At 39.5% G+C, this 23735-nt stretch overlaps 2 protein-coding genes across 2 annotated transcripts; one reads left to right on the top strand and one right to left on the bottom strand.

Annotated features, from left to right (window-relative positions):
- Positions 1 to 237: 237 nt before the first annotated feature.
- ptpn22 (protein tyrosine phosphatase non-receptor type 22) lies at positions 238 to 14616 on the top strand. Its single transcript, XM_053317326.1, has 26 exons — positions 238 to 489; positions 2023 to 2131; positions 2597 to 2673; positions 2885 to 2980; positions 3818 to 3856; positions 4106 to 4177; positions 4385 to 4444; positions 4710 to 4852; positions 8023 to 8089; positions 8184 to 8261; positions 8429 to 8515; positions 9164 to 9677; positions 9770 to 9856; positions 10038 to 10121; positions 10337 to 10408; positions 10526 to 10662; positions 10940 to 10967; positions 11223 to 11321; positions 11550 to 11630; positions 11742 to 11884; positions 12064 to 12091; positions 13073 to 13144; positions 13356 to 13459; positions 13559 to 13589; positions 13686 to 13769; positions 13863 to 14616. Exons 1-26 carry the CDS (start codon positions 388 to 390, stop codon positions 13922 to 13924), a joined length of 2556 nt encoding a protein of 851 aa, XP_053173301.1. The 5' UTR covers positions 238 to 387; the 3' UTR covers positions 13925 to 14616.
- Positions 14617 to 16353: 1737 nt separating this feature from the next.
- On the bottom strand, positions 16354 to 23225 carry LOC128357087 (lysine-specific demethylase 9). Its single transcript, XM_053317328.1, has 7 exons — positions 22561 to 23225; positions 21443 to 22107; positions 19871 to 20008; positions 18285 to 18427; positions 17963 to 18130; positions 17701 to 17809; positions 16354 to 17157 (listed from the first exon to the last, which is right to left on the bottom strand). The coding sequence occupies exons 1-7, from the start codon at positions 23216 to 23218 to the stop codon at positions 16624 to 16626; spliced, it is 2415 nt and encodes an 804-aa protein (XP_053173303.1). The 5' UTR covers positions 23219 to 23225; the 3' UTR covers positions 16354 to 16623.
- Between the last annotated feature and the right edge of the window lie 510 nt (positions 23226 to 23735).

Below are 23735 nucleotides of genomic sequence, written 5' to 3'. Positions count from 1 at the left end.
CTGTTTATATTCATAAATGTGTAACCCTCTCTATTTACGGGTGTTTCCCTCCCATTCCTTCTGCGCCACTGCCATGCAATCAAACACCCGGTTGACTTTAGGACCCAGTAAGAGACACCCAGGGGGCGCGGCAATATTTTTTAATCTGACCACAGAACCTGTTAGCTTACTCTTGCTTCCTCTAAGACAGTTCACGCATTCTCTCAAAACAGTTCCTTGATGTAAGAGTTGAAATAGAGAAGTGCTCTGTATAGCAGCAACAGCAGTACAAACAGCCTGAGAACCCAAGCCTCAGTCAGCGTCACTTCTGATGACCTGTGGATGAGGACCTTTGTGTCCTGACATGCCTGTGAAAGGTACCCTATCCCAGGCAGTGTACAGCCAGCCATGGAGCAGCAGGCCAGGATACTGAGGAGTCTCCTGACTCAGCTGGAGAGACAAGTGGCTGTGGACCAGGGGACACCGAATGGAATTGCTGGGGAATTTGCGGTGAGTCGAAAGTTATGTTCCTTCTGTTGAAGTGCTGTTGTGAGTCAACTTAGTTTGACATAGGTTACTACATAATAAGAAACCACATTAAAATATATATGTTTGTTTAAAGTGAAAGTAAGTGGTGTTTTAGACTTCAAATGTCTTTACTATAGACTTTGTTCAGGGAAGTGACACTTCTGCTGCTACTGTATTCACAGCCCTGACGCCACATCTGTGCTTCCTCTTTGCACTGATGCTTGTCATTGAAGGCGCATGAACAAGGAAGACCCATAAGCAAATGCATGATAACACTTAACTAACACAGACTACTCATTTCACCATTTATCATTACGTACATTCACCTACAAACATATCTATATGCCCACAATACTCTCCCTCAAAAGTCACGAGCCCCAGGAATTACATCATCTGTGGGTTGCTGCCATGGTGATGAGTGACAAGTCGTTGCCTGAAGACAGCACAGTGTGTTTCACATGCTGCCCTTCTGCTGTCATGCCGTTACAAACCCAACCACTCCAGAGGAAAGGGTCTATTGCATCACTTCCTTTAAGAACAAAAAGCACTCTGTGGTATTAGCAGTGCAGATGGTCCGCAAAGGCCTTTAACAGACTGTGAGGAACTGTGAGAACTGGCCGCTGAACAAAAAGAGCAGTGTCTTAACAAATCCTGTAAGCATGGACGTGCCATGACTTTAATTTCTGTGTCAAACCTTCCACCCAGTAAATTCCAAATGGAAATCCTCTCTGTTTGTAAGCCACAAAGTCAATTTCTAGTAAAATTAGTCACATATTCTGGTCATCTGGGGTTGAATCACATACAAACTGACCATGTCTGACAAATGTGCAATTCGTCACATGTACTTGTCATTTGCTACTACTATTTTCCGTATTACCACACAATACTGCAGAAAATGCCAGAAGACTGTTGAGTTATATATGACCTGACAGCATTTTTTTCCAGTAAAACTCCTCAAATTATTTTTGTGCCCTAAAGAAACCCTACGCAGATATACTGAAAATCATACCACTTTGATACCATTTGCCTTCTACTCACTATGAAATCTGGTGTTGCTTATTGTGGTTTGCATCACCTTCACATAACCCAAGGCATGTTACAATATGTTACAGAATTATATGCTGTAAGAGAAAGCTTTCTCCCAATTGCACAATTGCACCTGCCATGTTTAGTTAATGAGCAGTATCAGCATACAATTATGTTTCTGTGTAATACAAGACCATGACGATGTGAAACGGAGCAGCATGAAACCACAGTACAATTCTTTAAACACAAGAACGTTTGATAATTTAAGGAAATCTACAATCGCTAAAACAGAACTCAGGAATTACCACAGTGTTGATCTTTGACACAAAGCAGAATATTAACCTTCATGAAGGTAATATTTTACCCACCACAGGGTCATTTTGTAAGCAGCTGTTCACAATTAGTTTGAAAAGCTCATTCTTTTGCATATTTTTAACAAGGACAAAAAGAGTCCTCTGACAGACACTTTATTTCTTTTGTGCTTTTCAGAGGTTGAAAAGCCAGTCAACTAAGTACCGCACTGACAAGACCTACCCCACCAAAACAGCAGAAAAGCAGGAAAACATCAAGAAGAACCGATACAAGGACATTGTTCCCTGTAAGCTTCACTTAAGGCAGATTTGTTTGTTCTATACTTCTGCATACGATGATGAACATAATCGTGCATCAGCACAGTTTCAGATAAGATATCACTAAGACACTATGACACTATGACTTTTGGATTTCTATTTACTTACACTAACGCACTAATGTTAAAAATGGCCGTGGATGGATCAAAGAGGCATGAGCTAAATTAACACTGTGAGGCAAATAATCTACTTTTTATGTATGTGATGACTTAATAATTAAGTAAGGGTGTGACTAATTATAGTAACATATTTATGTTGTATTCCAATATATTTTGTAATATTTATTATTATTGGACAGTGAGGAATATGTCTATCTAGACAAAAGTCAATGACTTCAAAAAATATCAAAAAAGTCAATGACTCCTGTGTCAAGCAGGAGTCATACTTTACTTTACTTTAAAAGTTATATTATAACTATATTTCTCTTATTTTAGTTGACCACAGCAGAGTAAGGCTCATACTCAGCACCTCTAAAAATGACACGGACTACATCAACGCCAGTTTCATCAAGGTAAATTAACAGTGAATACTTTAGATTCATATAGATTGCATATGAAGTACAGTTTGTGTAGTAATGGAGGATTAAAAAAAAATAATAACATTTTTGTTATGACTAAACATATCCTCCATACATACTGTATATGTTCCTGATGTATACTGGTTTGTGCAAATATTGCACTATATTGCCTGACTCTTGAATGTGAGCTGTGTTTTGCGTACAGGGAGTGTCAGGTTCCAGGGCCTACATTGCTACTCAGGGTCCTCTTCCCCACACGGTACTGGACTACTTGAGGATGCTTTGGGAGTACAGCATAAAGGTACGAACTGCTTGTCATCTGTGGACACAACAAGGGGCCTGATTTGCTGAAGGTTTGCGTGTGTAAAAATGTGTGTAAACTTGACATCACCCACAAAAAAATGTGCAAGCTGATCTACTAACAGGGCGCACTGAGGCTTGCGTCTTTCAAATGTGCAAGATAATACGCGCTGTCCATTTAGTATCTTTGCCATAATAAATATGCAATATGGAGTGTTTTTACCTCAGTGTGCAAAATACAGGGAGGAGAAATGCAAATATGTTAAACTAGCACACATATTGTGATTTACCAAACCTGGAGGTAATTTTGCTGATGGTTATTGTGTATATACATAATACATTTGGAGGGCAGGTAGTAACTGGCTGTTACTGTGGAGAGGAGAAGACGGAGGCACAATGACAGAATACGCAGCTGTGTTAATATTTTGGGAATGGATATTTTTGGCTTAACTAACAGTATTGACTTAGTCACAAATACTCTCCCATATACCGGTTTTTCTGGTGATATTTTTTGTTATGACTCAATATATTTGTTAACCTCTAGAACCGCTATCTGCACCCTGTTGTCATTTGCACAGCTATTCTTAATAGATCACCCACAAAACACACACTTACCAAACGTGCAATCTAATGCACTGAACACACAATTTAGTACCCTTTATTTGGGTAAATTATCTTAGTAAACCAGGCCCAAGAGGTGATTTGACACATTCATGTTGCTCTCAAAACAACCATTAGCATCCTTGGATAGTAAAATAATTGGGGATGAACTCCCTTAATCCCAGTTGTCTGTTATATTTTGGTATATTATATCTCTAACTCTCTGGTTTGATTCTAGGTCGTAGTGATGGCCTGTCGAGAATTTGAGATGGGAAAGGTAATACCATTTTCCACACTGATGTGCACAATTTTTCTTTCTCTTAACATAAAGTTTTTGTTCCATTGTTTGCATACTGTCAATACTTCTGCATTGTATGTGTATTTGCAGTCAGCTGAGTTTTATAAACCACTGCACTAGGTCACAAACTGCTGCGGTTGATTGTGGAGACTGAGGGCATTTTCACTCGGCTGGACCTGTTCTAAATTTGAAATATTAAATGTGAGAAACACTGTACATGTTTTGTAGAAAAAGTGTGAGCGCTACTGGCCTGAGAAACAAGAGGAACCGTTTGTTTGTGAGCCGTTCACAGTTTACTGTGTGAGTATTTTTATTGTTACAGTTCCATTTCCTACTTTGATGGGTTCCAAGAAATGGTCCAGAAACATGATAGCATGATATTATTATTTTATCATTATCTTCACACAACACTGGTATTATTTATATAGTATACTATTATTAATACAGTGAAAAGAAATTGAAAAGCAAGAATAAGGTTAACAATACACTGCCGGCGTTTTTGTACAGGATTCTGAGGAAAGTAAAGGAGACTATCTGACGAGGACGCTCAGGATGACTTATCACAACGTAAGTAGTGTTTCCACCCTGACTGTGAGAATAACCTTAAGATAAATTCCCCTGAGACAAGCAGGAGATTATCAGGTAAGATGTTGCTAGTTGCCACAAAGATTAGATGCAGTTAATAACTCAAAACTAATGACATCATATGACACCTTTGAGATAAAATCTATAAATGTCAGCTAGAAATCTTTTGTCCACCTACATTTGCAAAAAAAATGGTAAGTGTGTTTGTCAGCATTGTAATTTTCTACCATGCTTTTATTTTTTCCAGTCAAGCCGTACTTTGAAGCAGCTGCATTATGTCAACTGGCCAGATCATGGTGTACCAGACTCCATCCCTCCCATTTTGTGCATGTTGCAAGAGATGCGTTCCTATCAAGCCCATGATGACGTCCCTATCTGCATTCACTGCAGGTCAGCCTCCTTTATACCAAATAATTCTCCTTAACCCTCATCCTACTAGTATATTTAACATAGAAGGACTACTGACTGGGGTCCCTGAGGACTACAACAATAAACTACCATCATAGCAAAATGTTAACTTATTTCTTCCCAGAACATTATTAGTTATGTAATTAATGTTATCTGAGAAAAAAAATCACAATAAGGTAGAATTAGGTGCTTTCTAAAGTCATTAAAAAATTGAAATGATAGAATAAAGAAAGCACCTGTGAGATATGACAAAAAGTATACCTCTGGGGCAGGCAGGGCAGTTGGTAGGATTAAGGTTAAGAAAAACAATCTTGATCCATCTATTATGAATAATTGCAGGGCTATTTCAAATCTAGGCTTTATCAGAAAAATCAGTGAAAATCTTCCCCAGTAATAATAACATCCACTAAAACTGCTTTAATACAACTCTTAAATGACCTCAGAGAAAGTGCAGATGTGCTGTTCCTGTCTTGATGCTTAATTGAATTAATTTGACACAATTTATCATACTGAACTGGTTTATTAGATTAGATTTAAAAAATTTAGTTGGAATATCTGAAAAGGCTCTCAGCTGGTTCCACACTTTCTTAACTTGGGGAGACTGTTTAATGACAGTGTTAGTGAACATGTGTCAAATACTCAGATAATCACATTACACATGGTGCTCCGCAGGGCTCCATACCTGGTCCACTAAATTATACAACAACATGCCGTTAAATTTCACACATATGCAGACAACATGCAATTATATTTATCTCTAGACAATGACAACCCCAACAGTCTAAATTGCTGAAAAGATTGCTTAAAGAGAAATCCAACTTGGATGACTATATGGGAAGAAAATAAGGACAAAACAGAAATTGTACTTATTTGGCCTGAATCAAAGAAAGACAGGATTTTAAGTTGCTTTAAGCTCAAGCAGATTCAGTTGAAGGTAAAGTTCTTGGGTGTCATTGTAGCTCGTGTTGTAAATTTAAGACAGCACATACTGTGGTGTGTCACTAATACCACATTTTCCACCTTGCTATATGTAAATACAGCAAGTCAGATCATTTCTTTTACTTTCCAATGAGAAACAAATGTATGTGTTGTTCTCTCATCTTGAGTGCTGCAATACTCTTTTAACTGAGAACACTTCAGAACATTTTACTTTCAAAAAATGTAAAGGGAACATATCACACCCATTTAAGCATCTTGACAGTGTGTCCTTTGTAAAGATCCAAAACTTTTATTGCAAGTTTACAATGCTGTGAATGGTTCACCATCTTCATGCCACTGCTTTCGGTCACTGAACACTACAGCATTGCATGTAAAAGTAAATACTCATAAATATTCGAAAGGCAACTTTCATAAACTCCTTCAAAGAACATCTTAATACTAATTTTGTAAGAGATTTTTTTCTATACAAATGAATGTTATCGTCATTATTATTACTATAACTACCGGATAAACAGAGCTGTAATTGTTTGATTGTCCAGAAATAACCTGTAACAATGCTTGACATTACTCATTTCTGTTTCAATGTGTGAAAACAAAACGCAAACAGTGAATACATGAATCACACTTTTGGTTTGAATCGTTACTAGGGGAACACATTGCTTGTGGGCAGCACGTACATGTCCTCTACTTCAGGGCTTAGAGTTTAGGCCCCTCCTCCCTTCTCTTTTAGACAGGAAGTGTGTGTGGGTGGGTAGACAACGACCCACTAGGTGTTAAAATACGTGTGGGCATTTCCCTTCAGATTTTCCAGCACAGATGCTATGGCATACATCTACCATTTAACAAATTTAAAGGATCATCACTTGCAACAGTCCACATTCAAAAGACTGACATTGATTTCACTTTTTTATTGTCAGGGGTCCCACAGACCCTACGTAATTTACTAATAAAGAAATGTACAGTATGTTATCCCACATAGTGGCATAACTGTTACAAAACCCCAATAATAGGAACCTTAATAGTCTTTATTAATATATTTTACCATGTGGGATCTCTGAGACCTCAAATAGAAGTAATATGTCATTCTCTCTAGAAGACCTCTGAAGCATGTCATCAGTTCAAAATACATCATGTTTATGAGCATTTTTCATAAATTTAGGGAAAATCATGAAGTATCAACAGTGTTAAGTATATTTTTTGAGTAGTTAAAGAGGGTCTTGGTCTCTCTCAGAGCCTGAAAGAGAACATTATGACACTGTCATATTAAAAAAACTGCCACAACATAAAATGCCCACATGTTTTTGAGGATGATGTGTCAGAAATAGAAGGATGAGTCAGTGGCAGATCCAACCTACATACCAGAGAGTCACCCACAGCTCAAAAATGCAAATAACAGTATTTACTGTAAAAAGAAACTGTGATGTTCCTTAATTTACAGATAAAAGGCATACTGTATATAGAACTAGTATCACAAACCTCTTATAATATCTACACCTCCACTTAGACTTTGCATATAGTGAGTTTACTGTCTGACACAGTGCAAATAAAGGTCAAACATTATACTCTTAACTACTGTATTGTTTCCTGCTGTATTCTATTGCATTAGCTAGGAGCATTCAACGTATACAGGAAAATCATAATGAATGACCAAATTCACAAAAAATTAGGTCTAAGCTTTGGAAAGAACTTTGGCCAGTCAGGAGGCTCTTCTTCGTTGTCTTGGAGGAGGGGGCTTATCCCCATCCCCAATTAACTGTATGGATGGGGTTATTTCACACTCAACACTTCCAGTTCTTTGAGGACCGCTGTATCTCCCCTGTATGTGCACCAACGCGCTTCTCCGTCTACTTAACTTGCACAAGGGGATCTTCCTCATTCTCCACCTGTGCAGGTTTACTGGTGTTGGGAGTGTCTTTTTTCCCATACCCTCCGCAAAAGTTTTCATAGTCCGCAGAATCACACTGGGCGTCTCTCGTATACCACTTGGTCCTGGGGTAGATGCTGAAATTAGTCTTTTTGAGATGAGGCAATGCAATACAATAAATACTAGAAAATCAAGACAACCATAAAAATAGTGTTTGTTTACTGTCATATCTGATGTCTTCTTCAACTCTTCCATAAAAACAAATTATTTGAGTGATTATACAGAAAGACATTTCTTGCTGTAGAAAATTGAGTGGTTGAAATCTGACTCTTTTCTCTTGTTATTGTAGTGCTGGATGTGGTAGAACAGGAGCCTTATGTGCCATTGATTATACTTGGAATCTCCTGAATAAACACGTGAGATAGTCCTTCACTTTCTGCAAATTATCAATCTAAAAGCTAGATTGATTTCATATCTGAATTGTATTGTGCTCTTTGTTGTTGTTTTTAGATGATCCCTCCAGATTTCAGTATCTACGACTTAGTTCAAAACATGAGAACCCAGAGGCCCTCAGTGGTTCAAACCAAGGTAGGTGCCATATTTTCTTTTTTGTCACGTGTAACAAATCAACCAACAAGCTGAGCCACATGTCAGTTGCATCAATCTATCAACGATCTTTTGATAAATGGGATTTTGTGCGTCACGCATCATGGCTGTGTCACCTAACAGAGCAGGTTTTTATTGTTTAACCTCAGGAACAATACGAGCTGGTCTACAGAACCATCAAGTTACTGTTTGAGAAATATTTGCAGCCCATGGATATGAAGACTTGCAGAAATGAGGTGAGCAACTAGGAACACAGATCACAGAAACAATGGAAACATGTAATAAGTAATCCAGCAACAACACCAACCAGAATTATCACCATACGCAGTAAACAGAAACAGTTTTGAGAGGCTTTCTTGTGGTTTCAGTAACATTCAATTCAGAGATGTAGAATGCAGTCACGCAATCAGAGTGGAAACTCATGAAATGGCACACTGGGTGATTCAGTAATGAACTATGAAGGCTGTATCAATTGGGCTACTGCTTTACTCGAAGCTAAATACTAATCAAAACATCAAGGACTATTGCATGCCTTTACCATGATACTAAATATGAATCATCCAGAATTAATATTTGCTTTGTGTTATGCATTTACACGCTAATTTAATATATTTATGCATTTATATGTTTAGTTTAGTGTAGTTCATTTTGCACAAAAATTACACACACAAAAATGACAGATAATGACAGATAATATACAGTCCAGAGAGAGGCAGAAAACCCAAATGGGCTTATTTAAAACCTCCACCAATTTTTTTTTAAATAACACAATATTACAGAAGATAATATGACTACATGGAACAAATCAAATAATTTCAGCATATATATAATATTAATTTACCAAAACGCTGTTGTGGCTCACACCCTCTTATTAAACGTGACAGGTGACAATGGTACCATCTGCTATCATGCCTAACTATGAAAGCAAGTTGAGAGAGGAGTTGGACTTGCAGCTTCTGCTTGATGAGGAAATGGATGTTTTACCACAAAACCACACACCGTTGCCCTCTGCATTACACAGTCTTGTAAGGGACAATCAGAGGGACCAGCAACATTGGGATCTACACCGGAGCCTTCCCGAGGTTCTGGCCACCACTCTGAACCTGCAGGATGGACCAACAACCTCACCTAAACTGGTGCATACCAGCCAAAAAGCAACTGAGGGGTTACAGGGTGACGATATACCATCATTGGATCCTCCACCTTCAACAGTTGTGGCAGAAGCCCTGTGTCTGATGGTGGAGGACCCGTACTTTGACACCCCGTTGAGCTCCCCTTCATCAGACGAGGCATCAGTTGACTGTGCTGAAGACACCAAACAATGGACAGCTGGCCCTGCCCTCAGCATGCCTTCATTTTCTTTGAATGACCAGGCCCTGGAGCTAAACTCTACTTCCGGTAAATGGCCATATCTGTGCATGTATAGATAAGCAATGGGGTAGTAGAATTTACTTTTGTAGATATTTGTAGTGATTGATGTGCATTTTTAGGTACTGTTGAAGCTCATACTGATGAGGAAGCTCCTCCTCCGGTGCCTGAACGAACCCCTGAATCTTATGTACTGGCTGCTGATACAGGTTAGTTATTTCAGCGTAGATGAAAGTTCTGTAACACATACTCCGAGCATAATCCCCACTATTAGGTTTATTTTATTAGTTCCTATTTTTACTGTTTCTCATCATCCAATCGTATTCTTATTCTGACGGTTATATAGAGTGTTACAAGATGTGATTTTGTCTTTTGTCTTTGTCTTCTCAGATCCCAGTGAAATGTTAACGATCGTCATTCCAACTAATGCTGCTGCAGAGGCTGTCAGGCAGTTGGGAGTTGAAAGAACATACAGTAAGTGGAAAATATCTGAAACTCTTGAAGTGATACCGAGCTCAGAAGTGATACTCAGCTGTCTTTGAGTGCTACGTGTCTTAGGATGACTCACAAACCAAGTGACATTGAATACTGATTAACTTTTTCTTTGAACTTTCTTCGAATCTCTCAAATCATAATGATGTGAGCACAATATCAGGAATAAACCAGGATTGTTATTTCTTTATTCTCAGGTGGCCCCCCCTCACCTGTCCCCCCACTTCCGGAGAGAACCCCAGAATCATTTCAGTTGGCTATCGATGAAGGTGAGGTCACTGAATAACATCATAAATCAATATCCATTAAACAATAACCAACCCCCCTCCCCCCCAATATACTTGAATACAATATAATGAAATGTGTTTTTCTTGCTTGCCATTCAGCTTCTGTGGAGCAGAAGTTCGAGGCCACACAGGAAGTGCACCTGAACAGAATAGGAATGTCTTCAGAATGGTCTGGTAACTCAAAGCCAGTTTCCTCTGCATATGAAAATGAAATGAAACCTTGGTTGAGGAGTAAGGTAAGAATAAATTGTCGTCACTGGCTGATATATAACCTCCTATGAGTTAGTGCCATGATTACTTAAAAGATAAATTGAATGGGGAATTATGTTCAATATATCCACATATTTTGCACGCATAATGAAGTTGACAAACAGCTTCCGCCATTGAAAATGTGGATGATACATGTGTCACCCAAACCATAAATTGTAAAGTGGTGTTTCATATGTTAGGCGATATATATTGTAGATGAAATATGAAGGAACGCTAACACTAACATACTTCTCTTTCTTGTAGAGTCTAAAAGCAACAATGACCTTTACAGGTAAGATTTTTGTGCAATGTTCAGGGCTAAATGCATATGCTCTGGCTCATAATTGAGGTGACAATGTAAAAATATATGCTGTGTAATTCCATTATAATGAATTAAAATTGAAACTTGTAACATTTTTGACATTACCTAGTCATGTCCCTTTTTCATTTAGGAAGTTTCAAGATATGGCATTATCTGGCACTGATCAGTTACTAAATGTGTCTTGTTGATTTTTTTTGTTCCTTTACGCTCTTGTGGTATCTCTAGTACCAGTAACACATCCTGATCTTGCATCAGATACGACTTCAGACCTCGATCTTCACTGCCCATCTCTAGACCCATTCACTCCTTCTCCGCTTCCTCAAAGTAAGCTCAGCAGGCTGAATGATGACATCATAAACCCACTAAAATGTTTGCTTTGAGTTTACGCTTTGCTTTTCAAGAGGAAATTCATAAGCATGTCAAAACCAAGATGTACAAATGTGTAAAATAATACAAATGCATAATTGAACTGACATTAGATATTAAAATGACGACCCCCCCTTCATGAATGTGTCGCTCCTTTAAGAAATTAAAAGTTTCTGTTTGCTATAGTTGGTGGTGAAGGTGAAGAGAGCCTGACTCCTCCCCTTCCTGACAGAACCCCAGAGTCCTTCATCCTAACCACAGTGGAGAGTAAGTGTATCATCAACTACCTCACAACAGAGACACACATTTTAGCATGTAACACAGTACGTGTTGTCTAAGAGAGGGGCCATTTTGTTTGATTTTGCCCTTTTGCAACAGATCACCAGAGCACTGCGTTAGGCCCACAGCCCTTACAAACAACACAGCCCTCAGCCCACAGCCCAAGGGTAGGTACTTCATCTGAGTGGGATGGCACCTCTCAGCCCAAGAATTTCCTTGACGTTGTCATGAGCAGGAGCAAGGTAATGATGATCACATACGTACAAATCTATGGTTTAGACACAGCACACAAAACAGTGACATTCAATGAATCACTTTATTTTACGCGCCTCAATGATTAACATGATAGGTCAAAGTTTCCATTTGTTAGGGGAACATTTGAGTGTCATAACATTTTTTGCTTTGAAATATTCCCCCCCAGAGTGTTCGGGCTAAAATATCAAAACCAGGTAAGCAGTTTTATATCTCATCAATACAAATGCCTTTCACTCTAGACATGACAGTTAAAGGGGGAGGTTAGAGTCATTCTTATTGCTCTTATTGTCAACACATGTCACACTCACAAAAAGGTGCGAGTTTGTCCTTTAATAACTTTTCAACTTCCTCTGTTAGTCGCCAAGCCCTCTTGTTCCTGCTGAAGGTGCAAATCTTGAGTGTCAGGAGTATACACTTTCGTTTAAAAAAAAAAAGGCAAAAGCATTTTCTGTACTGGCGCTGTAGCTTTTAGTTAACATTACTCAAGAAGCAACAGTAAATAATATATCTGCTGGGGACTATTTTTAGTTGCAGATGTAGAAGTGTGATAGCAGGACAGTGTACGTAGCTTCAACTCAAAATAGCCAACAGTTCCTGGTAACTAAAAAGAAAATGTTTTTTTAAAATGATTATGGACAACAATAGAAGTAGATGAGACTGAGAAATACAACATATCAGGCTTTGGGTACAGTAACAGTAGGATCAAATAGGTGTTGCTTTTGGTCTTTTCATTAATAATGAAATAAGAATGATGTAGTTTGAAGTTGATGGAGTAGAATGATGTGTTTGCTTTTATTTGTAAGTAAAATAGTGGCAGAAAGGCCAACAGGAAACAGGGGGAGAGAGAGAGGAGTGACCTGGAGCATGGGTCCCTGGTTTTAACCCGGGCCCTTATGTGGCACGTGGTTTAACTACCCAAGCACTCCAGACCTTGCCTTTAATGCAGCAGTGTAGCTCACTTACTGTACCAAATTACTTGTTGAGTACACGCAACAGCATGCAGGCTTAAGGGCAGTATTTAAAAATACCTATCTACACCACAGGGGGGCATCCTTTACCAAAAGAGATAAAAACCATGATGGGTTAAGTGCCAAGCTTGTTATTGCCTTGTTCATGATTACTCTAAATGATTTTGTCTATACTGGGGGTAGTTCATCATTGTGTTTCCACTGCAGAGCCCCTTTCAACAGTTTGTCAGCAAGCTCCACCTCCTTTACCTCCTGTGGTCGCAGCTGGAGGAGGAAGTGGTGAGTTGCCTCAAACATTAACAGGACTGCACATTACACAGTAGCCTCTCTTACATAGGTATTTCTAGACATATGTATACTCATTAAATAAGCTTTTACGAGATCTTGCTATATCAAAAACCTCAGTGGGGATTCTAAAAAGATTCAGTATTGTACTTTACAAAGATAGCAGCAAACAATGTAATTTCTCATCTGTTTCTATGTTTGTCAGTGCAAGTGGGACAGCAAGATGTGAACCGCAGGGCCTCCTTGAATGCAGAGCCATCCGGAAACAAATCAGACAAAAATAACGACAAGTCCATGTCACGAACAAAGGTAACACAAGAGTTATACACATGCACCCTAATCAGTACTTGAACTTTTGGCTAAATCTTTTTTTTGTTTGTTTCTTTGGTTTTTATTTCCTTTATCCAGAGCCTGAAATTTTTCAGACAAAAACAAAAAAGTAAGTAATTTTGATTTATGTCCTACCTCAATAAAAACACTGATATCTTTAAGACACCTACTGTAGGACTGACATGTCAAAAAACTATATTCTCAGCTAAAAATGGCCCTCCACTAACTCCTGCTCCATCTGCAACACCATCTCCATCATACAGTGCTGCATCTTCAGTGTTCAAATTTGGTAGGCCTTCATTTACTTCGTTATGACATTTTTTATATATTTGGTTAATTTCATCCTATACTATACATATGATGCCATATTCATCTTCCACAGGATTTGGGAACCGCTTTGGAAAGCCAAAAGGCCCCAGGAAATATCCAGATACCTGGTTTTGAGTCAGTCACGCCTCTCAAAACTTCAAAAGTGGAGCTCCTTCTTCAAATGAGGATCTTGCATCGCTTAGACAGTTGAGAGTCCGGAAAAAGCACTGAAACCCACCTCTCTTTGTCTCAGGACTAAATGACACTCCTCAACCTCAGCACAGAATAGGAAGTGTCTTCTTAGTAGCTTTGATGCTTTTTGCACTGTATATCAACTTCGGTTCATTTTTACATATTGATCAATGCCTCATTGAACAACATGGACAGTTAGTCAAAAACTCAGGAAAGCAAATGTTTTAAATAATATGCTTGAAGAATTCAGCAGTATGCAGTGAGAAGTTTTACACTTCTTGTTTTAATGCTCTAAGCAATGCTGTTAAACTTGATGTATGATGAAAATATATGAAAGTGTGTGCGTGTGCATTTGTGCTTGAGACATGAACGAAAACAGTTATAACAACATCTGCATCTAGATTACCAGCACATCACTTTTTTCAGTAGCATTCAGTGTGTCATTGACTTTTGCCATAATTTCCACATCTCTTTAGCTTCTAAATGATTTTAAAAGCATAATCCACATACTGACAAGGATAATGTAAGACACAGTGAATGGGATGTATATTGCATATGCATATGATGCAACTGTATAGATAAACTCGGTTACATACAACGGTTCCACACAAAATTATTTATTAAAAAATATAGAAAGTATATGTATTCTCATTGTGTTTTTTCAATTTAACAAGACTGAATCACATTGGTACCAGACTTCTACTGTCTGTAACTTATCACCCAAATAACAGAAATGATTAAAACATCTCCATACAAACATTCACAACAGCAAGGCTCCAGAACATAAAGCACAACAACAAAAAGTGAAAAAAGGCAGGTGTAACAGAACTTTAACTGTGAATTTATTTCTATGTTGAGTTAGTAAGTTAAGAGACAAGTCATATTTCTGACAAACATAGCCATCCTGCTTCCTGAATAGGATATAATATGTATGAAAGGCATAACTTTAAATAAAATTATGTTTTATACACTTTTTCTATCCCACTCATCAACATATGAACCTCACAGTTTTAAATGAAACTAACCAATACAGTACAAGGCACTAAAATGTAAGTCAGCCACTTTCTTTATAGAAAGAGGTTCAGATGACATGTAAATATCAATCACATTTTTTATGTGACCATGTTGAACTAGAAGTGAAGATCTTTTTGGATGTATTTTTGTTGGAAGTTTCAGTATATCTGATTAAGTTAGACCTACAGTATAAGGAAACAGCTCAGGCCATCCCATTCTATGATAACACACAATTACACAATAAAGTGGATACAACCTAAAACTAGAGGTGTGAATGGATTTTAATCAAATGAAAAAGAAAAGAAAAGTGCACTGACAGCATTCACATATTCCCAGCTATAACAACATAATATTTACATACCAAATTCTGAAGACATACTCCAGACTCGGAGGACAATTTATTGCTAAGTGCAATAGCAGTAATTCCTTTGTCAGCTAAGAAGTGCTCCTATAGATCATGATCTTAAATAGTCCTCACTGGTTATAATATACCTGTGTTCATACGTTAAGCTCAATTATAAGAAAATAAATAACATATCAAAAAACGGTATCAACAGTATGAAAAAGGGCACTGTATAAAATAGTATTTAAATAAAAATCTTGCAAACTGCAACTTATAAGGCTGACAAAAAAAAGTTTAAAAGGTGCAATGTGTAGAAGGCAGAAATGGAATATAATATTTAAAAGTATGTTCAAATTCGTGTTTACCTCTAGGTTTCTAAAGTAACCAAACACTGGCTCTAGAGCGGAACTTCTGTATTTAGCTAATTTCGTCATCATTGTACAGTAGGTTCTCTTGCAGGCTTGGAAGTGGAGGGGGAGGGTATTCATTTGGTTGCAATCTACAAAATAACCATTAGATGCCACTAAATCCTAAAGATTGCACCTTTAACTGTATGTTTCTAGATAATTGTATGTTGCTTAGTCTCAGATAAAAAGGAAATTGTATCTTCTTCAATTTAAAAGATGAAAATGTTTAGTATTTCAAAACAGATGACTACACATTTTGATTATCCTACATTACTGGCTATGACCAAATTAGGACATCCTATACTGTACTGTACGTGCCAACCTTTTGACTCAAATAGCAAAGAGCTGGCTTTGCAGACAACTAACAATGTCCTCAATCTATAAAACTGAGCCCACAGTATCATTAGTCTACAAATCAAACAGTATCATGCTTCCATAGTAATCATATATTAAATATGTAAACAATCAGTGATTCTGTATTTGTGAAACTGCCACACATTTGGCTTCATGTCCTATTAAATAACTTCCAAAAAAAGTAACTTCAACAATTTCCCATTTAAGCATGGCAACTCATATTGTTTGTCTAAAAAAAATAATATAGCTTTATCATACACACCTCTTGAATGAGACTATCAAATACAAAATAAGTAAATGTGCAGTATTACATACTCCCATTTAACACTATGCTTTGGCTGAAAAAAACATCTGGAGACTTTTTTTTTTCTAAACTAACATTAAAATCTTAAAAAGTTTTAAGAATAATTTAAATTAAAAGGCTTCCTGATTGACACAACATATGTCCGTTTTTGTCTCAAATTCCTTCGGATACACTCCTCCCATTGACGATAAAAAGGAGAAGTTGCGGGGGTGAACAGAAGTCATTTAGAGAATCTTACAGTGTGGCTGTGACTTTTCGGAAGGGCTGGCTGACTTGAAAATGTACAGCCAGAGTGGACTGGTGCCAAGGAAAGGTGGGGATCCTGGTATGTTGATGGCAAATAAGCAGATTTTGTGGGCTGTGGAGGTGCCGGCTGAGGCTCCTGGGGAGGTGTTGCTGGCCTCTGGAACTCTAGTTCTTCAGTCTTGGCTACCCCACCTATGATATCTCCTTGTGGTTGCACACAGGGGGTTGCTGTGGCGTCGGGCCTGGCAGGAGAGAAGAAAGAGACTCGGCCTGTAGAGGGGCTGAGATCGCTGGGCTGGTGCTCTTCCGCCTTGTCCCTCTCCTCCACATGATACTGTTTGAGGCGGATGTGCCACGCCAGGCTGCAGACTGCAGACACCGTCTTGAACTGGTGGATGACGTTCCTCGGGATGAAATAAATGTCGTCGTCACAGAGCTGGACACGAATATAGCGGATGCCTTCTCTCCTCAGCTGGTTGAGCTTAGCATCATCCACCCACTGGACACACTGCATGAAGATACACAGTGGTGTCATCTTAGAAATTTTAGCAGTACAGTATACGCTACTAGCCTGGCTAACACTAGACCGCGTCTTAATCTCATGTGAGATTGAGGAAGGGTCTGGCGAGGAGTCGTTCATTTTCTCGTATTTGAGGCGGGATCAATGAATGTCGATCAAATGCTTCTGTATGCTACTGGACAAACTTACAGCCAATCATATCAAGGACATAGAGAATGACGTATTCAGAGCCTGTAGGGAGCAGCGTGAACACATCCTCTTTATGAAGGAAAAATCGTGTAGCGCAAGTTTTTGTTCTATTTTCAAAGTGAACTTGCCTTCCAATTTATTTAGCACACAATCTATTGCTGATTCGAAGGGCTGCCGCACCTCCGTGGCCGCCATGCTGGATGTAAACAGAGTCACGAAAATGTTGTCTTGGTGGCCATGCTAACTTTCTGAGCGTAGTAGAATCTCGCTGGAATGAGAGCATGGGTATACCCAGGCTAATATGCTACCTGTGGTATTATAATCAAATAAAAAGATCTTTACCTGAGATACTGGTGGCTCATAGAGATCCAGCTGCAGCATTTGCACTACTTTATTGAAGTCCCCAGCATGGAAACACACCACATCTTTGGTTATCCGAGGTCGATTATTCCTGTAAGAGATTTTTTTTTTAAGTATAAAGCAAACAGGCACATTACTTCTCCTTCCTGATCACATCATCATGTATTAACGTCCTATGAAGTCTAATTCATCAAGATACTGACAACCACAATATTTGCAGTAAAGCAGGCCAAAAGAAACTCACCACTCTCCAAAGTGCACAGCCTTCAGTACTCCCACAGCGGCAGTGCTCTGCCAATCAAAACTCTGGCCCACATGGTCGGCATGGGCCCTAGTGCGGTCCTCAAACAGAACCTCTCTGGGTTCACTGGTCCTTGGCAGATAGTGCAGATTTTTTATCTCATTCATAGACCTATATAGAGAGCAATGAGACAAATTTTCACTGGAGATATAGTTTCCATTTTACCTCTGCCTAAACTGATCATCACAGTTTCTTTTCTCTATATTTCCATATCTTATGGACATGGAGCAGCGTCTTTACATTTCCTTTGCAGCTGAGGTTGTACCTGCGCCGCTTGAAAGGAGACTTGGGCATGTCAGCGGTGGGCACCATTTGTTCTCCTGGTCGCACCCACATGATGGGCCCATCATCACTCTGAGAGCGACAGTCCAGCTTCAGACTCGAAAGGCTTCCCCATGGTAGGGTCATCTGTGATAACACACACAAATTCACAAAGAGAGATGTGAGGTTTTATGATATTAAAACAAATGTACAGGACCAACATGAGATCCCTCTTAGTCTGATGTGCATCACTTGGCTGTAACCAGTAAAGCATATATGTTGGTGAAATGGGAACATCTATGTATATGTTAGAAGGATATTTGTTGAGCTGTGGGAGGGAAATTATTTGGAGAGTGAAGATGCCTTAAGCAGATGTATTTATTCAGGCTGAATTGAGGAGACTTCACAGTGTAATCACTTTACAGGTGAACAGTGCGGTGACACTCTAAAATTGGGGGCCTTCCTAACAGAAGGGTGTAATTAATCCCCTCAAATCCTCATGTTCTGGATGGCACACTGCGTCAAATATCACCCAATAAAGTCATTTCTACCTCTCTGCACCCTGAACAGAAAGGATGGTCAACCTGATTCTAAAACGTACAATCCTTAACTAGGAAAATTCCCTTACAGTATACACATGAATCTAAGAAACTGTCACTGATGAAAAAACGTAACCAGAAACTGTCATATCATTACAAAAACTGACTGAACAGATGTTACAGCAAAAACAATGCATCAGCAGTGAAGCTATTGGACCATATGGACTACTTATACTTCTTAATGAGCTTCCAACATATTGTACTCGGCACAGTAAGAGTGATTCTGGCCTAGAGGAGGATGTGCTATGAGTTTAAGTCTCCCTATGAGGTGGCAGTCAATCACATATTGCTCCTGCTCCTACTGCCATAGTATGGCTCAGTCTATATAGTGATGCAAGCATTTAAAGCTGCAGTTGGTAACTTTGAGGAGAGAGAGGACTTAGCATCAAATTTGAAGAAGTACAACTTTCAGATCCCTCCCTCTCCGCTGCACTCCTGCCCTGCCTCCAAAGTCCCTCCCCGAGAGGAGGCTGACGTGCACGCGGTGGTTGTTGCTGCGCTATTACTTTCTCTACGCTCCTGAAGCCGCTCTCGGAGATATGAGCTTGACCGAGCTGAGGCGGAAGGGGGAGGGGGCTGTGTGCATGAGCAGTGATTGACAGCTGTCAGACACTCCATCAGACACAATCCTGGCTCTGATTGGTTCTTTTTGTCCGGTCGAGGTGGATTCTGGCAATTTGCAGTAGGAGCAGTAGGTGGGGCTAAATGAGCCTGGTGTTTTACAGATTGCTAGTTTCATGTAATGTTGTCTTTACATAGTGACAGTCTTAGCAAATATGACAAAAAGTTACTTTTGTAAGACTTAACAACTGCAGCTTTAAGTACACTCAGTAAGGCTTTAAACCCGTTTCATGATTACATATTTTTATGTATTATACAGCAAATGGGTGCATTATACTACCGGCTTCATTAGGTCTGAACTTACAAAACTGCAGCTCAGAGTTTTTCTATAGAGCACTAACAGAAAAATAAAAATAAATCTTCCTCTTACCTTAAGAAAGGGTGACTCCTCCAGCATGTCAAGAAACTCTGGGAAATAGTCTCCAACTTCCTCATCCACAGCTCCCACCAAACTGATCTGCCTCATGGGTCCGGCCCGGTACGTTCCTGAACAGTAAGTCCGGTTCACCTGGTGAATCAGAAGCAGCTTCTTGTAACTGTCTGTTGTTCATATTGTACATATTTAGTCTCTGTTCCAAGGTGCAAGATGTGATTGCTATACCAAAACTCTGAGTGGAAAGTAACCAATTCCAAATATTCCCATCACTACTCTACAGTACCTTCAGGAAAACAAACAATGATATGGAGATACTGTATGTGGTTTACAAATAATCTCACAGCTACTGTACTGCAGGTAATTGCGTAAAAATATGTTAGCCATGTAATCACTGTAGAGAAAGAGCTCTAAGGCTAAATGAACCTGCATAACATAATTATCCTGGTGTGTGTGAGGACTGCTGTTACTACAACATGTTTTCTATTCATAAAAGGCCTATGTACTTTCTTGTACTAACCCAGAGGGCTGAAATAGGTACAACAAAGCATTTTACTGCAATCACTTTGCTCTCAAAGCATCTCCAGTGGTGAAATTAGTAAACTAGGTCTACTGTACCATCTCTGCATAAACAGAATATCGCTGAGCTCTCCTCCGTGTCCTCTGCAGATCTAACATCACACAAAAGGTATGCAGACACCCTGACACACTCTCTCTCTCTCTCTCTCTCTCTCTCTCTCTGCCTCTAGATATGATCCCACGTCGTCATGGAACAAAAGCAGCTCAATTAGATATCTCTAAGGACAGCGACAACTTGGCACCAGCACAAATTTGGACTTTGGACTGAACAAACTACTCAGAGTCAAAACATGCCCTGAAATGCCTCAATTATATTTAACACACTTCATTTCAGTGCGCGGGCATCTTATTCATCCTGCCACTGCATTGATTTTAACAGCTCTCAGAAAAAACATCTAATTTAACTTACATTTCAAGATTTAGACTCGAGTTTAAACAATTAATTGATAAGTGAATAAACAAAAAAATAGCAAATATTTGATAGTCAAAAGTGCTAAGTAAAGTTTTTATAGTCTAAGGTCATTATTACTATCAGTAATGTCTACATTCTAATCTCTTTTATTTTATTTTATTCAAATAGTTCTCTGTCTTTTCTAATCTCAGTATATGACTCAATAGACTTATTGTAATTGTTTAAGTCATTTATTAAGCATTATTTTTTCTTCACTTCTGTCAAATCTCTTTGGGTTTTGAACTGTTGGTCAGACTAAAACAAGAAATTATGTCAATTTGGGCTGTGAGAAAGACTAAGCAATGAATCCATTTATCAAGAAAAAGAGAATAAGAAAAGAAAAATGAAAAGCTTAATCAATGATGAAATGAATCTTCAGTTGCAACCCTAACTTGAAACTCAGTTGATTAAGCTGATCATGAACAAATGACCCGCTCTCACCAGAGGATATGATCTATGAAGCAGTTTATTAAGTGTGCAGGTTTCTGTTGAGATCAGTGCCAAAACCTTTGTTTAGGTTCATTTGCCTTTTAACATACCTGAGAGTGAAAGTTGGCAATAGTGGTGGTCTCAATGTCTTTCTTGCCCAGTATTTCCATTTTAACTGGTGTGTTGGGGAAGTTAAAGGCAAAGTAATCCAGGAAGTCAGGTATGTAGGAGGCTGCACTGTGCACCACTGTCAAGGCATACGAGGCTGCACCTTTGGGCTCCTCAGCAAAGGCCAACTCCAGGAACTCTTGGGCAAAGCACTCCATCTCAGCCGGACTGAGACAAGCTAACTCATCAGCGTAGGCATGCAGGACTGACGCCCCGCCATTGGCTTGCTTTTCCTCATGCATGTAGCGTCCATACCTGGTGCCTGTCTGAAGGCAGGAGCTGCGGATGTAGTGGTCTTGGTGGGAGAGGAAGGAGACATGTCCCAGTTTGAGATGATGGAAGTAGGGTTGGCGGTTGTCTCTGGCAGGTTGACGACTGCTTTCCTGCTTCACGCTGGGAGACGGAGAGGAATCAGGGTGAACGGGCAGAATGAGATCCGCCTCAAGCCCCGCACATACAGTCTGAACGGCCTTGTTGTGCATGTACCGAACCTTCTTGACACTGTGCTCATCCTCACGGTGCTGCTTCTTCTTCTTCTTCTTTTTCTTCTTCAGGATGTATTCCTCCAGTGTTAGAGACTTGACATTCTCATTGTGGGGCCTCGGCTCTGCAGGTACAGCGACAGGTTGATTTCAGGAGAGGATACATTCAGAGAGTCAGGGGATGCTGTGAATTACTTTGCAACCCTGCTGAACACCACAGCTGATTATTCTCTTAGCCAATGCACAATGCATTAACTTAGCAATGGTTATTCATTATTGGAAAACTACCCACTCTCATAACATTATTATACAGGAGTTATCAAACTTATCAGCAATTAATAAGATTTTTTAAATATGGATTTAGTGCTTTATAATACAGTGTAGCCTATGTATACTTTAAGAGGGCTCAATCTTACAGAGGAGATGTATTAAAACCAAAACACTCATTGCATTAACCTTATATTGCAATATTAAACCCAAGTGAATGAAAACACTTGAACCATCATCATCTCTGACACCTCTCAGGGTACATCCCACCCCCCTTTTTTCCCCTTCACGCACAAAATAACAAAACTCACCCTTATTTTTCTTCAGTTCTGCATGCTTCACATTTGCTTCGGCGTTTTCTTTCTTGAGCTTCACATTCAGGTCTTTATCTCTGTGCTTTTCTTTGTAATCCTGGGGTTGAGGTTGGGGTTGGGGTTTGGCCTGGGCCACTTTGAGAGGCGTGAAAGTGAAGAGTGCAGCCGGTGGTTCAGGTGGCACCGGTCGTTTCTTCCGCAGCAGCTGCTCCTCCGGCACCTTCCTCTGCCTCTGCTGCCCTGGCGGAGCAGAGGGAAGCACAGTCGGCTGAAGGCTTGTCTTCGTGCCGTTGGAGAGACTGTGGTTATGGTGGTGGTGGTGGTGGTGGTGGCTGTGCAGGACATGCTTATTATCCCCGTTGAAGTTGCGCGGTTGAGGATTTTGCTGCAGCTGATGCGGCTGCTGCTGGGTCCGGTGCTCAGCATGTTGGTGGTGTTGGTGTTGGTGATGGTGATGATGGAGCTTCACTTTCTTCACCTCTTTCTCCGACCTCTCCCGCTTGACAGCTGACGGTGACAGGTCCCTCTTCTTCTTCTTTTTCTTCTCTTTGAAGAATCTTTGAAGATTGTCCCTCATCTTTTCTTCTTCCACTTTTGCACGGAGCAAGTCGACATGAGCTGCCATCTTTGCACGTACATTTAAAGGACTCGGCATCCTTACTGCGCAGGTGCCCGAAATATTGTAGTCCTTTTACTGTTAATTTGTAGTTCTTATCGATCTTTTTAGCTGTATTGCGCACGCGTAACAAGTACAAATGGGTTATGTAGTTTACTTAGGTTGCAAAGCAGCATGGGAGTTTGAGTTTTTAACGTGTACTGAGTGCGTGCAGAAACGCACGCACAGTGAGTGCGTGCAGAAACGCACGCACTCACTGCTGCTGCTCAGGTGACGTCATGGCTAATTTAATCACACAGCCACGAGAGGGGGGTGCTGCACTGTGTACAGAGGTGATGAATGAGTGTGAGGCTTATTACTGTAAAAAAAAAAAAAAAAAAAAAAAAGTCAAAAGTCAAAAGTTCAGTCATTCTCATATTATTGCGCGTATTGATAAACAGGAGGAAACACACTATAGGCTGAAAAGTAATATTACATGGTATGTGAGGCAGAAAGGAAGTTGTCGATATTCTGAGTGACCTAATTGTTTTACCAAAAGTTAAGTACAGATTCAGCA

Source organism: Scomber japonicus, chromosome 4 (genome assembly GCF_027409825.1).
Source record: "Scomber japonicus isolate fScoJap1 chromosome 4, fScoJap1.pri, whole genome shotgun sequence".
Classification (NCBI taxonomy): Eukaryota; Metazoa; Chordata; class Actinopteri; order Scombriformes; family Scombridae; genus Scomber; species Scomber japonicus.
This window is presented reverse-complemented; position numbering and strand designations above follow the sequence as displayed.

Coding starts and splice junctions, on each gene's coding strand:
- ptpn22 (XM_053317326.1), top strand. CDS start 388: ATGGAGCAGCAGGCCAGGATACTGAGGAGTCTCCTGACTCAGCTGGAG. Junction 490..2,022: donor GAATTGCTGGGGAATTTGCG/GTGAGTCGAAAG, acceptor TGTGCTTTTCAG/AGGTTGAAAAGCCAGTCAAC. Junction 9,678..9,769: donor GGAGCTAAACTCTACTTCCG/GTAAATGGCCAT, acceptor GTGCATTTTTAG/GTACTGTTGAAGCTCATACT.
- LOC128357087 (XM_053317328.1), bottom strand. CDS start 23,218: ATGCCGAGTCCTTTAAATGTACGTGCAAAGATGGCAGCTCATGTCGAC. Junction 18,428..19,870: donor AGGAGTCACCCTTTCTTAAG/GTAAGAGGAAGA, acceptor GTGTTATCACAG/ATGACCCTACCATGGGGAAG. Junction 17,810..17,962: donor GCTGTGCACTTTGGAGAGTG/GTGAGTTTCTTT, acceptor AATCTCTTACAG/GAATAATCGACCTCGGATAA.